A 15865-nucleotide genomic window follows, 5' to 3' on the forward strand; every position below is an offset into this window, starting at 1 on the left:
CCTGGTCTCGGCTAGTGTTTTTTTCTCTTGTCTCCGCAGTGAACGATGCAGATCCACAGAATAGTCCCCTTGGCACCAAGGCCCCAGGGACACCACCAAGGGAACAGAAATGTAAACAGCCACAGAACACATGACCGTTTCTGCTCACCTGTCCCTTCTCAACCAGTAACTTCTCCAGATCTTCGATTTTGGCCTGACACCTCAGCAGATCAGCTTGGAGCTGTTCCCGAGTCTGAAATGAAAAAGACCAGGAAGTGAGCATGTCACCCTGGATGGTGACAGGAGAGTGGAAAGGACCAGGCTGCAGGATCCAGTCCTAAGAAACGGGTCCGTTTTTAGGAGCACATGTGCAAACTGGCCTGCCTGGTTCCTCTGTCACCTACAGGTGTGACGTGTGTAAGAACTGCAAGGTCTTGAGAGGCTGTCAGTGCTACCCCCTCAGTTTAGAAATAAGTCTGCAGACTGGAGAAGGGGCCAGTTTCTTCACTCACATCAGGTCCCAGCCCAGCTGACCAAGTGCAGTGGCTGCATCACGAATGCCGGCAACACTTTCATGCTTGCTTAGCCCATCTCGTGGGCCTTTGCCACCTAGAACAAGGGCTGAATTCCAAAATACCCCAAGGACCAGGCAGGTACTATAAAGAAGGGAGCCAACTGGGTGTGGGGTAATAGGGAGTGGTGGGGACTGTGGCAAACCAGAGGCACATGTCCCATCTCAGGGGGACTGCCACTCAGCGGTTGTGGCCAAATGGGACTATGTGGAACGGGAAGCCCTGTTCTGCCAGGTGTTCTGAGCCCTCAAGAAAAGCCAAGAATCGGAATTTCTATGTGAAGTCTCCTGACTTTTAAATGCTGCAAGTAGATGAAATTTTTAATGAAAACCACGATTCAGCCCAAACCACTTCCAGCAGTATACCTCCTCCAGTCTATCGGTTACAGGTGGAATGCTATTGTAGCACTAGAAGCTTCCTTCCCCCAGCCTCACTCGCCACCTCCCACCTCACGGGGCTGTTGTGGGAATGAAACGGGGACGCGCTGGGGTGAAACGTTGGCCCCAGCGGGTGTGCTCCCTGGGAGTCCCCCTCGCCTTCAGAAGGGAGGGCCAGCAGACCCTGGTCTGTGTGACTCCTGAAGGTGGGGTGATGGCCAGTGAGTGGACATTACTACAAGGCAGAGCTCAGCCCAGCACGAGGGCTGGCGTGGCCCAGACCTGGGTGTCCAGCAGAGCGCCGTGTGGGCTGGGACACCCCGACCGTCTCTGCCTGGGCTCCTTACGGACGTGCTTGAGGGCTCCTCAGCCAGGAGAGAGGGAAGTCTGTTTAACAGTGAGCCTGATTTCATCACTGAGTCTTAAATTCTGAAACCGTTCTTGCCAATGGACGGCGCACACGACACGTGTGAGACGGCAGCGTTCCTTCTGCAAGCTCCACTGTCACACTGGGGATGCGCAGATAGCCCCCGTCCGGTTTTCTAAACACTGGAATGTTGCCACGGCGGAAGCTGTTCGGCGGCCCCATCCTCGCTCAGCACCCCTATGGAATCCCGATGCCAGAAAGGGCACGAGCCACCCGGCCTCTGCCCAGACGCTCGCCGCCCCGCCCGCCGCACCTACCCGGGCCTCTCGCTCGGCGTCCAGCGTCCCCCCCACCTGCTCCTGAAGCAGGGCGTAGGCTCGCTGCAGGGCCTGGTACTCCCTGGTCAGCTGGCAGAACCTCAGGTCAGCCTCTTCTCGGGTTGTAGTCTTAACGCCATGGAAAAGAAAAGCACGAGGAAGTGCGTGACTTGACGTGAACTGCGGTGCCAGGGTCAAGTCAGGCAAAGCACATGTCCAGATCTCACGACTGCTGCCAACAGTTACATAATGACCCGGTCACTGCCAGGACCTAACTGGAACTCTGGAGTGAAGGGCTTGGGGACAAGATGCCTTCTCTGCCGTCAGCGCCCTTCCCAGGAGCTCCCTGAACCCCGGGAATCACTCAGTCACATGCAGGCGAGCAAGGGTGAGCCCGCCCCGACTGCAAGACTGCACGGGTGAGCATCTACATTGTAAAGGGCGCCCCTCCCACCCAGCACGAGGAGCCCTCCTCATTCTGGGAGTTTCTCCTAAGGAAACAACCACTCAAAGAGCATCGCCGCAGTTGTGAGAAACTGGAATCCGTGTAACACCTCTCATCGGGGCCTGTTAGGTTAGAGGCACGTGCAGATCCATGAGGATCTGCTCGTGACAGAGGGTGATGTGCAACACAGTGTTTGGTGTCAAAAGATGCCTGTTACACATTCTTGGTGAAAAGAGCAAATCAAAAAGCTTGTGTCTGACGTGATCATGTTTCATGGGGTTTCCTGAGTGAATCCCACCAGGTGGGGGAGGTGGGGGAGAGTGAAGCTGCTCCTCCCTCCTTTGTGGCTCCAGCTCACCAGAGCCACGGTCACGGACGCGGGCATGCACAGATGGAGAGTCAGGAAAGCGTGAGGGTGCTGAGCCACGATGAGAGGCTCCAGGTGGCTTTCACTCTGCTCTCTACCCTTCTCAGTGCTGTTTGGATCCTCTCCTACAATGATATGCCATCTTCATATACATGGGTGGTGTGTGTCTGTGTGCGTGTGCACGCATGTGCGTGTGTTAGCACAGGGGGACGAGGAACAGACCGCCACTCAGCAGTTTCAATGACAAAGGGTAAGCAACAACGCAGTGGCCACGGATCTCCTGTGTGAAAGCCGTGCTGGGGAAGGAAGGGGCCCCCACGTGCTGCCAGCGCCCCCATCACCATTCTCGGAACCTGTGAAAGTGGGGACCACCTTTCCTGGATGCTGGACTATGATCACACAGGTCCTGCAGGGTTCGTGCCTCACAGTGAGGGAGCAATGCCTGCAGCGGCCAGAGGCGGGAGGCGCTGTACAAGCATCCCCAGGGTGAGGTCCGCTTACGTCGTCCAAGTCCTCCTCGGGCGTGGCCGGAGCCCTGTCCGTCCTGTCTGTGTTGCAGGACGTCTCTGACAATGTTTCCGAGTCCACAGACTCCTCGTCAAATCCAAAAAATGTCTCCACAACATGCTTCTGAAAAAGGCAATTTGCATGACATGAGGAGGGGACTCAGAATCACCTGGATCCTCCATCCCGTCTTCCCCGGGGCAGAGGGGGCTACGATGGGCATCTGGGCCAACAGGGCATCCCAGGAGGTGGGTCGGAGGGCCTGTGTGTGATTGCTGGGGGAGAAGGGGCGCCAAAGGTGGTCACAGGGTGGAGGGTTGCCACAGAGCGTGCTGGCCCAACCTGGCTCCAGGCGCATGAGCTGATGACCTTTTGCAAGTCAGCCCCTTGGCCCTTCTGAGCGCCAGCTACTTTCTCCATCGGACAGACATGGGACCCCCCACCTCACCTGTGGGCACAAAGTGAGGTCACCAAGCACCATGCCCAGGGCAGTACGAGTGAGCAGCATCCTTGCTGTACTGAGGAGGGGGAGGGGAGGGGAGCCACGTGAGACATGGTGTTCTAGACCAGACACAGGGGAAGGTGGTGAGGCAGGCTGTCCACGGGCGGACCCTGGGACTCCAGCTGGACAAGTGTGGGCCCCAGGTCCTCACCAGACGTTCCCCGTGAGGCAATTTTAGTTTAACCGTCTGTCATGGAAAACTTGGAACACTTACAAAATGAGAAGGAAGAGTGTAACAGACCCACATACACCCAATATTCAGATTCAGAGGCAATTTTAAATGCTCTGTGTGCTGGCCTCCCGGTTACCCTGTCCAGCACTTCTCCCACCCCAAATATCACAGGAGATGGGGCTTCATTCACTCATTCATTCATCCATTCATTCAGCAAACACCTGACTGAGCGCCTTCTATGGGTCAGACACTAGGTTGGGCCTGGGGGCTCCAACTAGACCAAAACCAGGCCTGGTCGCTACCACAAAGAGCTTCTGTCCCCTGGGGCTGCAGATGTCAACTCACAATCACCAGATCAACATCCCTTGTCCAGAAACACTGGCGCTTTTTTTCCCCAAAATAGCCTCAGAGAAGGATTTTTATTTGTTTTTACCATCAATGAATGCTCTTGACCATGAAGAAAGAACTATAACTAAATCCAGAGCCAAGCCCAGGCTCCTACCCGTTCATCTGAACCGGCTCCTCCCAGATCCCCCTCCCCCCCCCCCCCCCCCCCCGCACCCCGCAACACACAGAGGGAGGGGTCAGGGCGCTCCCCACATGCGCAGGGCGCCTCCCACTCTGTTGGAGCTAATGCTTGTGTACAATCTCATGTGCCCAGATGTAAGAAAAATGTGGTTCGTACCACAATCAATAACATGATTAGGAAATAATTCAGATTCAGGAAGGGAGAAGAAGGGGGCTCCTTTGTCATCTTGTACGGTTAGTGTCTCTCAAGAGGCTTTACTGAAGGCACCTGACCACTGCTGTCACCCACAATGGCTTTGCATTTGGCATTCGTGTTTCTGCAAACTGCTTTCACCCTGTGCTCCTTTTTGTTTATTTAATACAGGAGGGGCAGGTACTGCCCCGTGAACTCCCAAATAATCTCCTCAACAGCTCCATGGGTGGCTAGTGGACACCCCCAAACCAACTGTTCCCACAGTCTAACGTGCTTGTCACCGGCAGCTCCATACTTTTAGTTCCTCAGGACAAAAACCTAGGTTCCCCCCCCACCCGCCCCGTCCCCCATGTTTCACGCCTCTGGGAGAAATCCTGTTGGCTCCATCTTCAGCCCGGAATCCAATCCTCCAGGAACCAGCGCCTCCCTCCTGGCTCAAGCCACCATCATCTCTCACTGAAATTTTAAAAACTGCCTCCTATTGTCCTTCCGGCTCCTGCCCTTGTCCCAAAACCTGGTGGTCAGATGAACTATTTTGAAACAAGAGTCAGGTTGCATTGGTCCTTTGCACAAAGCCCACCGGCTCTGCACCATACCTCAGTAAAAGTCAATCCACACTGCAGTCCACCGGCCCTGCAGGACCTGCCTCCTACTCTGCTCTGGCCTCATGCCCTTCACCACTGGGCTCCAGCCGCACTGCCAAGCACACACCTGCACCTTCCACATGCCTGCCACAGGGCCTTTGCATTGCCTAGGTGCTCTTCGCCGAATGCACAATGCTCTCTCTCTCCCTTCCCTCAAGTCCTTGCACAAATGTAACATTAAAAAAGACCTCCCTGACCACCACATCAAAGTCCTGACTACCTATCCCCACCTCAACCTCTGCTCTCCTTCCTTTATTTTTCTCCATAGTGCTCATCACTACCTAACGTAAGACATATTTTGCTTATGTGTCTATTGGCTGTCTTTCTCCTCTAGAATATAGGCCCTATGAGGACAGGGATTTTGCTCCATGAGAGCAAGGATTTGGGCTCTTCTCTTCCCCACTGTAGCCCAGGACCTGACACACTCAAGAAATATCAGTTGTTCAATGAGTATTTGCAATGAACTCAATGCCAAACAAACCTGTTTACCCACAAATAGTGTCGGGTTTGCACGTGACCTCCCTTCCCTCATTCATGCAGCCAGCATCAGCTGGGCCTCCACCTGACTGTGCACCCCAGGTGAGTCCACCAGGTAGGAATGTGAGGCCCTATTAGGCTCCTTTCTGAGTGGAGGTTGGAGGAGACAGTCCTACACTCAAATCCCCCCTGCCCCTGGGTTGAGAAACCCCACCTGAGTTCAAGTGTCAACGATGTCCCAGATGTTCCATCTCCAGGGAGCTGTGGCTATGACATCTGATGGCAGATGCACTTACAGCGCTCAGCCCCTCTGCGCACACGCAGTTCACCCGAGCCTCAGGCTCCTTATTTTTCTGGGCAGCCACTCAGCTGACCTCATTTCTTGTAAACACTGCTAATTGCTAGGCCTCTGGGGACAGGCCTGTTGTGCTGAGTGGCAGTGAGCGGTGATGCGGGGAGGGCCCTGCCTGGCACACCGATGGAGCCCCAGGAGACATCAAGCCTCACAGTCTCCGCACGACCAGGACGCCATGCTGCGTGGTGGTCACTCACTGCAGGCGTCATGGGCCATTCTGGGCGGTGATGACTCAGTGTTCCATTACCTAGGACAACCCGCTGTTTGAAAACTTGCGGGACTGCGAGTTAAGTACTCAATTACTGAGCCCTAATACAGTGTATTAACTACAGACGCCACAGCCGCGCATTTAAAGCAGACCTGCCCAGACTCAAGTGGAGCCCCCTGAAGTATCATGTGGCCCCAGAGACCAAGAACCCTAGGAAGCATGCTGCAGTGAGGGAAGGAGGAAGCAGCTCTGAGAGTGGGGCTCAAACACAAAAGGACATTCAAATTATAGCCCTACAATCAGAAAGGAGATGAATCCACAAATACACAGCACATACAATTTCCAGGGCAGCAGTGAGCTGACTATGACCTGCCCCCAACCTTGTATAACTTATGGGTGAGGTTAGTTTGTTTCCTCTGAGAGTTAGTTTTTTTAAGTGGCTGTATTATATGGGAAGCCAGAATGTACTATGTATATTTATGCCTTTATTAATAAAACAACAAGATAGAAAAAGACATTTTAATGTTTCAAGTGAAAATCTGGTGGCTGTCTTCTTGGACACTAAGCAACGCTGCCTTCCACTGCATTTTCATATACACAAAATACCACACCAGCCTCCAAGGAAGGAGAGGAAAATCACCTGCAAATACTGTTTCCTCAAATGCTCGGCTCATAATGGGCTTTAAAAAAAGTCAAGCATGAAAGAAACCGTCGATTTTTTGGAGCCTCCATTGTTCAAAAATTCTCTGGGAATTTCTTAAGACAAGACACTTCAGGAGCATAAAATTTCCATCTTTGTCCATTCCAAGTGCATTTTCTATATAAAAGGGGCACACTCCTCCAGACTTCTATTTTCTTTACCACCAAAGTCTCGCCTTGCTGACACCTTTTCACTAACTAATCCAAATGCTTGAAATGCAGTTTGGGCAAAAAATGACAGAAAAATAAACACTTCTTCTCCATTTACGTGCTGAATAGACACTCATTCTTAGCAGATCACATGGGATGGAGAGGAAAAGGGGAGGCACCCCCCAAATAAACAACCCCTCAACTGACTCCAGCCTCTCTCAGCCTCCTCTCTCCTCATCTGTGTCATTCCCAACAATCGTGGTCACAGGAAGGAGCTCCCCGATCATAGCCACTTACTTTCACATGGCCACAACCAATCCCCCAAAGCTGGCCACTCACCGTCATGCTTATAGGTCATCTCCTGGCAGCCAGAAAAGTACAGGCACACCAGGGTGCAGAGACAGAGGAAAAAGGAGAAGTACAGCACAAAGAGGATATACTCCATGGCGGGGAGGGGCTGCAGGACCCGCTAGCCGTGTGTGTCGAGGGAGCCGAAGGCCATATCATTGCCATCAATTTCCAGGCCTCTCTCAAGTCCTAGGAGGAAGCACTGATTCTTCCCCAGAGCATTGTCCTTCCCTCGACCACACAAGCCCACCGTCTTCCTTCTCTGCTGCAGAGCTCTGAGAATGAAGGTACTCCGGAAGATGCACCTTTATTAAAAGGGATGCCAGCTCTGGGGCAGATCCGTGGGCTGAGAGGAGCCGGTTTCCAGGGGCCGAGCCTGGGCGTGTCAGTCATAGAGGACGGCCTCCAGGCTGGCTTATTCTCTGGGGGCTTTCCTCCCAGACCCCAGGTTCCCTGAGCCGCCCTGCTGTCGGGGCCATTCCATGGGCCCGGGTCCCTGGATGATCACAAGGGCCCCCGGGAACAGCGCTAGCAACCACGAAGCTGAGAGAGGCTTCTTCACGACCAGAGCCCAAAACGGGGAGGCTTGGGAAATTTCTCTATTGATCCCCGTCCACCCTGTACACGCCCCGGACTAGTTAAACTCATGGGTTCTCAGCAATTCTTCTGTAAGTGTTTGTTTTTATCATTTATACGAACCTAAAGAAACCATCATCCAACAGAAAAACTGCAACTAGAGAGGTCTTCAGTTTCCCACCCGTGCGGCATCTACGAGGGCCTTGTGTTTCTTGCAGAAGCTTCTCTAAGCATAAGATCAAAAGAAAAAAACCCTCCTAATGGAGGGTTTAAAAAAGGGCATATCTTACCATTATAAAGTAAAACTTCTGTAATTTGAAAGGTAGTAAAGCAACATTAAAAGGTAGTAAAGCAACATTAATTCACAAAAGAAAAAATATACACAGCCAAGTTCATATATATTTTAACTTCAATAATGTTTGATACTCTGCTACTTTCAAAGTAGCCATGATATGAGCTACGTAACCATGTCATACTATGCAACTTAGTGCTAAGTCTTTAAGTCATCCTTCCAAATGAGCTGCCACCCAGGCAGAGTTGGGACTGGTTCAGGCATGGGCCTGTGACCAGGCTGAGCTAAGGAGCACCAGCTCTGGGACTTTTGCTGGAACCACTAAGGAGAGACACCCTCTGGCCACAAAGGTTGCTAGACAGGTATACTGCCAGCCTGAAGCTGCTAAAGCTGTTTGGGCCACCACATGGGAGAGCCTGCTTGAGAAAGAGGTCAGCCCAGAGGAAAGTACATTTGAAAGATGGAGATAGACAGGTACCTGGCAATATCGTGTGAGCATCTGGATCCAGCCGTGCCTGAAACCATTCTAAACTTCTCAGTTATATAAATTTTTTAAATAAATTTAATAAATAATATAAATGTTTAAATGACTTTGTGTTTTTGATGCTAGCAACAGAAAAAATCCTGGCTAATGGGGAAGAGGGAGATAATCCTAGAAATCAAGTCATCTGCAAACTGTTGAGTTCTGCGATAAGCCTAAAGACTGATTTCTCTCTGAGCTGCTCTACACCTGAACCCTCAAGAAAAATGAAAGACAACCTTTGACTTGCAAGCGGATTCCTGGCTCTGTGGACACCATGACACATGTCCATGACACATGTCCAACCTCCTGGACCTACTTAGACCCACCTTTGCTGGAAGCTCCTCAAGAGTGGAGGCATCCCTCTGCACCTGACGCTGTGCTGTGCCCGAGGCAGATGCTCCACGGATGATGGAGCAATGGCGAGAGAGATGGGGGGATGGGAAGGGCTGAGAGCTGCACCACCCTGGCCTTCACCACCTAGCCCACTGAGGACATGAGCCACCACAGGCCTTGGGCAGGAGGCAAGCGGGACCAGGTTCCAGAAGACATGGGGAACCAGTGGAGAGTTTCTAAGAAGAAGGTGGCAGGGTCAGACTTGTGCCGTAAAAAGATCGTTCTGAACAGCTCTCGGGGGAGGAAGATGCTGGAAGCAGGGGAGCAGCCAGGGAGCTGTGGCAATAACCCCAGGACAGCAGATGAGGGCCCAGAGGAAGATGGCAGAGACAGATGAGGAAGCAGAGGCCTAGAGAGGAGGGTCTGGAATCAGGGAGCTTTGCCTCAAGCCCCTCAGCACTGGGTCTGGGATCCCCTCCTAACACCAGGCAGGAGGCCAGGAGCTGCAGACCCGCCTTTCAGCTGGCTCCTCTCCGAAGACTGAGGCTCACCCCCATGCTCACTCCCCGTGTTGGGGTTTCCTGCCCTGCTAGAATACATTGCCTAGAACCACCAGCACCTCCTATCTATTCCAAAGTCTTCGGGTATGGCCTGGATGTCCCCATGGGCGTTGCTATGCGGGATGAGGTGCCCTGGGCAGGCTCTGCAGCCAGGTCAGGCCCCCAGCTCTGCTTTCTCTCCCCCCTCCATTGCCCAGCAACCTGCAATGCTGCCCCAGGTCCGGACAGTGCAGACTGCGTGTGCGGCTAGCTACTCAGCTGCCCTGCATCTTCAAAATCGTCCCCATGTTTTATCTCCAGGACCCAAATCTTTTCCTGAGTCCTTTACCAAACAGCCCCCAAAACCCAGCAGGCGGCGCCTGGAGCAGCTCCTGGGGGCCTCATGTACTACTGATGTGGAGCTCAGCCACCTGCCTGACCAGGTTATGGAGGAGGGAACAAGTGACAAGGGTGCTGCCCAGCCTGGAAGGGACAAGCCTTTGTCCCGTCCAGGGAATGAAACACCCAGCAAAAGCCCTCGGCTGCACGTTGCCACGCGGGGAGCCTCACAGACCAGCAGGACTGAAAGGAAGTATAGCTCACTTAGTCAAGGTGATCGAGCCCCACTGTGTGGGCCGGGTGCTGTGCTGGGAGCTGCTCGTAACTGGACGAACGAGGCAGGATCCAGCCCTCTCCACACTCAAAGGCTGATGACAAAGCCATGGGGAAGGGTTGTACAGGAACAAAGTCAAGTGGGAACAACCAGAAAGGGGAAAAAAGATTCCTTTGGCTACTTAAAAATGGGAAATGTATTCACGTGATGGAAAGTGCCTGGCATCCAGCTAGGCTAAGGTACGGCACCCTGGCTTCTGTGCCAGAGCAGCTGCTGGGACCCTGGTCCTTCCCTCCACAAGGCCGCAGGCTTGGCCTTGGAGGCACAAGGTCAAGTTTGGATAGGCCCTAGGTGTCCTATCAGAATGGATGCAGGAGCCACTGACCAGGAGTGACGTATCAGAAGCTCCCCAGGTGTGAACTGTGTCCTGGTGACAGCAGACCCCTGGTCCATTTGGGAGAGGGGACCACAGAACAGATGCTTGAACCCAAGGAAGGGCCTATTCTCAGGTGGTGCTTTGATGTTTCCCAACCTCCCCCTCAAAGGATGGCTGCTGTCTACAGGGCATCGAGATGCCACCTCACTGCTACCTGAGACTGTCTCTATTTAAAAGATGGTGACGTGAATTAGAGTGGGGGGGGAGGGGAGGGGCAGGGCCTGGGAACTTGCATCTAAAAGGCCCTCCAAAAGAAAGCTACTGATTTAAGATGAAGGGAGAAAGAGAAATTATAATTTATTGATCCCTGACGACACAACAGGCATGGAGCCAGAAGCTACATTTAATCTCATGGGTGTGATGTTCATTGTAAGAACCAGGAAACCGAGGTTCCCAGAGTTCAAGGCCACACAGCTAGGAGCCAGTGTGACCCCCACGCTGTTCCAGGCTACGGTTTCTGAGCCTCATCCAAGATCCCAGCCCCACTTTCAAGGTGCATGAGCAAACTGTACTAATTTTAGCCATTCTTCACGCGCCCAGCTCTCTCCTAAGACACAGCTGTCCGCTGCCAGGCCGCACGGGCTGACCCCCTACCACCCGCCACTCCATGGCGGGGCTCTGATTCCAGTTAGGCCCTGATCAGACCTTCTGCAGAGCAAGTCCCCCTCCCTGGCCAGGGCCCGAGGAACCGCTCAGGGTCGTTCTCCTGCAACCTCCACCCAGGGCTGAACTAGCAGGGTCCCCGGGCAGGGGCAGCCAACACCAGTCTTGTCCCCAGAAGACCCATGAGACAGGTCAGCAGCCCTCGGGGACAGGATGGTCCCCTGGAAGATGAGGGCTGGCATCACTGCTCTGCCCTCAGCACTTCTGCAGCAACTGGGCTGTGGGTGTGGAATTAGAGGAGCCCCTTCGGGGGAACTGCAGAGTCCAGGGAGGCTTGCAACAGCCAGAGAGCAGGGATGGCTGTCAGACTTCCAGAAAATTCTAGAAACTTCAATGCGTTCACCATGACACTGTGTCATGCAAGGACCCGGACAAAGTGGTAAAGTGCGTGGATGCACAAGGGACAGAGTGCGATGGAGGCATTTAAGGAGAGAAAAGAAAGTACTGAATCCCTGCGGCCTGTGGAGAGGAGGAAGGGAAGTTGCCCAGCTTGAGAGGCAGCCCTGCGGAATTAAAAGCCTAACCGGGTCCCCGATGGACCCAGATATACATCCCATCCAGCCCCGGACAAGCTGGGATTGAGTAGTAGCATAAGGGAAACAGCTGTACACTGAACCTTGAGAAAAGGAAAGATGCTGGTGGGTCATAGTAAGTGGGAAAGACCCTGAATCAGGTCAGGAAATTTCCCACAGAAGTTCCCAAACTCCACCTTCCAGTGGCATAAAACTATTGCAATTACAGTGACCAAACATCCCCATCCTGAGAAGACCCAGTGTCAGGCAAATGTATCATTCCAGTAAAAGCCATTTGTTTATTGAGTCAACAACTATTTAGGGCCACCCACTGTGTGCCAGGCAGTGACCAGGACATGGTGAGCAGGACACAGGTGCTGCCCTCCTTGCCGGCTGTACATGCAAGCCTAGTAAATCCCAAGCCCATTCTAGGCCTCTGTAAAGTTCCTTCCCATAGACACATTCAGAAACAGGAAAAGGGGAAACATAATCTTCTCTTATTCCAGGCATTCTGATAAGGTTTGAAAAATATAGTTACGGCTCCAAAGTGGGTTTCCTGAAAACCTTTCTGGGATATATGAGGCCGCAGCACATCCAGTTCATGCAACAAACTGAACACCTTTAGATTGTTGCTTTTTAAACATATGTCCTGTGGTGAAAATGGCATTGGTGTACATTACTGGCAACTGTGCAAAATGACGCAACCCTTCTATAAAGCAGGGGTGGGGGGCTGGGGGCGAATGTTCTTGACTGAAGCCTTCACACCCTCTGACCCACATTTTGACTTCTGGGAATCTACCCACGGGAACGATCCAGACTATGGACACAGTTTTCTGGACAAAAAGAGTTCGCTGTGGCGACATTTACAGAAGAAGGAAGTCCAGGAAGACGGACAGGGTGGTCACCCAATGGGATGTTCAACACTCAGGGAATCCCGCAGAGCGGGCCCGTGAAGAGTGGCCTGCTATGCATAGACACATTTGTTGCAGCTTTATTCACAACCGTGAGGGGCTGGAGGCAAACGCGCCCGGCAGACACAGGACGGTAAACAAAGCTACAGCCCATCCTCTCCATGGATTATGTAGCCATGAACATTCACATTTATGACGACAGCATCACAACATGGATAAATGCTTTATAGCGTAGTAGTAAGTAAAAACCCAGGGTGCAAAAGTGTATTCTACAATTACAGTTACATTATTTATTTATTTTTTTTTTTGCGGTACGCGGGCCTCTCACTGTTGTGGCCTCTCCCGTTGCGGAGCACAGGCTCCGGACGCGCAGGCTCAGCGGCCATGGCTCACGGGCCCAGCCGCCCCGTGGCACGTGGGATCCTCCCGGACCAGGGCACGAACCCGTGTCCCCTGCATCGGCAGGCGGACTCTCAACCACTGCGCCACCAGGGAAGCCCTACAGTTACATTATTTAAAAAAATGGAAGCAGAATGAGGATGGGGGAGCGGAGATTGCGTTAAAATGCCAACATTGATTGCACTGGGGAGGTACTGCTGTGATGGACCCCTTGTCTCCCAGATAGTCTACAATGTGGTTATATTACTTCCATAATAAAATATATATATTTAAAAATAACCAAGTTCTGCTGAACCACTTCCCTTTCCTGAGTTTCTAATGTCAGTGCATAGAGATTTGTATCTCATTCAACTTCACTTGGTGGCACAAGCTTGGGCCTTGGAGCCCGAGACTTGAGGCTGAAGGTCAGCCTTGTCAATTACTTTACCTCTTTGACTCATTTCTAAATTTTATATCTATATGCTTCCTGTAACTTTAAAATGAAAAAAAAAATAACACCAGTCTCACAGGGTTGCTATGAAGATTAAATGAGATGGTATAAATAACCACTTATCCATGTGCCCAAATTCGGTCCACAGATATATTTTATTTGGCCCACAGAGTGTACTATAAACAATTTGCACCAATATTTACAACCCTTAGATTTTACATAAAGGTGTTACGGGTTGAACTGAGTCCCCCAAAAAAGATATGTTAAAGTCCTAACCCCCCAGTACTTCAGAATGTGACTTCACTTGGAAATAAGGTCATTGCAATAATATGAGGGCACACTGTAGTGGCGTGGACCCCTATGTGACTGGTGTCCTTATAAGAAGATAGCCACGTGATACAGAGACATACAGGGAAAATGGCACGTGACAACAAAAGTAGAGATGGTGGTTATGCAGCTTTAAGACAACGAAAGCCAAAGATTGCCAGTAAATCACCAGAAGCTAAGATGAGGCAAGGAAGGATTCCCCTGCAGGTTTCAGAGGGAGCACGGCACTACTAACACCTTGATTTTAGACTTTTAGACTCCAAAACCTTGAGATAGCACATTTCTGTTGTTCTAAGCTACCCAGTTTGTGGTACTTTGTTACAAAAGCCCTAGGAAACTAATGCATAAGGAGTCCCACTTCTCTTGAATGACTGGAATATCTGATACCACCTGGCTCACTTTCTTATAGCAGCTGATCTTCTGGGCCCAGTTTTCCACAGTCCCCACCACTCCCTACTGTCACCCTGACACCAAAGCCATATATCTGTGATCATCCAGTAAGACATCTGCACTGCTGTTTTCTTTATAGGAGAGAAATATTTCTCTACAACCATATCTCTACCAAAAGATAAACCATGAGGGGCATCTGGTTCAATAAAAAGGAGAACAGGCCCACAGCTTCATGGAAGTGAAAAATGTTTATGGGTATTAATGCAAACTAAGTCCTTTTTAAATACCAATTTGTTCTTTTACTTTCCAGCTTGGTCCCTGTGGGCATCTGAGTTTTCCAAACCCAGCTCTGCTCTCTTCACTGGACATTTGGACACCATCTCTATAAAATGGGCAAAACCACATTTTCCAAAAAGAACGCATTCTGTATCATTCCAAAAAAGCCCGAAGCTCCTGATTTTTCAAAACAGGATATAGATGTTATAAACCAAGACTAAGTATCTTTTAAATCCTTCCAAAGGTCTAAGTATTTAAGTTTTTAATTTTGGGTGAGCAGCCCCTGAGGCCTAAATACAGAATTCATCTGTAAATTTTCCATGAATAAATTACAGTAAGCAGCCCCACGTTGCTTTGAGAGGTAGTTATAACAGGTTTTTCACCATCGAATATGCAGAGATGTGAGTGTGTCTGCCTTTAGGGCTCCTCTATGGATTGCTCGCTTCTCCCCCTATGCCTGGACCATCCGCCCTGCAGACCCTGGCACGTAGCCAAAGCAGGGCAGCTGTGCCCTCGCACGCTCACCTTGGGTGGCTTCAGGCCCTTCCCACGATGTCTTCTGGAGCGCAAGAGCCGTTCTCTCTCCTAGAAGGAAACACAACTGTTGGGATTTTCAGCCAGCCTCACATCACATCCACCAACCCAGCTGACTTCAGAGGGCATAACTTACAATGCTGCTGTGCCTACCTGTCTGCACCAGGCCTGGGTCAGTCCAGGTTCTGAGCACCCAAGGCATGGCTGCTTCTCAGAACTGACAGCTACAGAGCCATGCCATTAACTGAACTTGGACCATCCCAGAAAAAAATGCCAAGATTTGCCAGTCTTGTAAAACTCCAGCCTATCTGTCTCTGGGGCTGTAAGCTATAAAACTTTAGGCAGTGTTGACGAGACATCAGCTGTCAGTGATCCCAGCAGAAAATAAAAAAGCTTGCAGCTTTGATCTCAGACAGAGCTGGGGCCAAATCCCCATGGGGTCTCCTCCTGGTCAGGTGACACACCTCATTTCTCTGATTCTCAGGTTCTTCCTTTGCTATATGGGCTGGAACACACCCTTCAGAGACTGTGGGTACCTGTGGTTCTTGTCAGTAGAAATGGCACCCATCGAGTAGTAGCAGGAGTGGCAGCATTCTGCCCCAGATAAAACCAGTAAATTGTCTCCTTCCTAATCAAATGTTCCTATTCTCTTTGGCTGCCAGGAAACCCAGAGACAAATCTGGTGCTTGGCCACAGCCCATATGGTCCACCCATGTGTCCCTGCTGATCTTAACTGATGCTGCTATCTTCATTTTCTCTAGTCTTATCTGTTAATTTTCCTCTTTCAACTCTATCATTGTTTTGTTGAGTGTGTTTTTTTCATCTTATGTGGCATAAAGACTTTCGTGTAATGAAGCAAAGATGAATGGAAGGATAAATGATTAGATGATGGTTGGAATGAAGGTGG

The 15865-nt window shown here is 51.2% G+C and overlaps 1 protein-coding gene across 2 annotated transcripts in view; it reads right to left on the reverse strand.

Annotated features, from left to right (window-relative positions):
* JAKMIP1 (janus kinase and microtubule interacting protein 1) overlaps positions 1-15865 on the reverse strand; it is a 128596-nt gene that overhangs the window by 31541 nt on the left and 81190 nt on the right. For both annotated transcript variants that reach the window (XM_029235365.1, XM_029235367.1), the window contains 4 exons: positions 14950-15009; positions 2926-3054; positions 1613-1741; positions 149-232 (listed from right to left, as the gene is read on the reverse strand). In XM_029235365.1, coding sequence (XP_029091198.1) covers positions 149-232; positions 1613-1741; positions 2926-3054; positions 14950-15009 — 402 coding nt within the window. The remainder of the gene's footprint in view (positions 1-148; positions 233-1612; positions 1742-2925; positions 3055-14949; positions 15010-15865) is intronic.

The sequence above is a fragment of the Monodon monoceros genome, unplaced genomic scaffold, assembly GCF_005190385.1.
Source record: "Monodon monoceros isolate NGI ecotype Baffin Bay Population unplaced genomic scaffold, NGI_Narwhal_1 Super_Scaffold_20, whole genome shotgun sequence".
Classification (NCBI taxonomy): Eukaryota; Metazoa; Chordata; class Mammalia; order Artiodactyla; family Monodontidae; genus Monodon; species Monodon monoceros.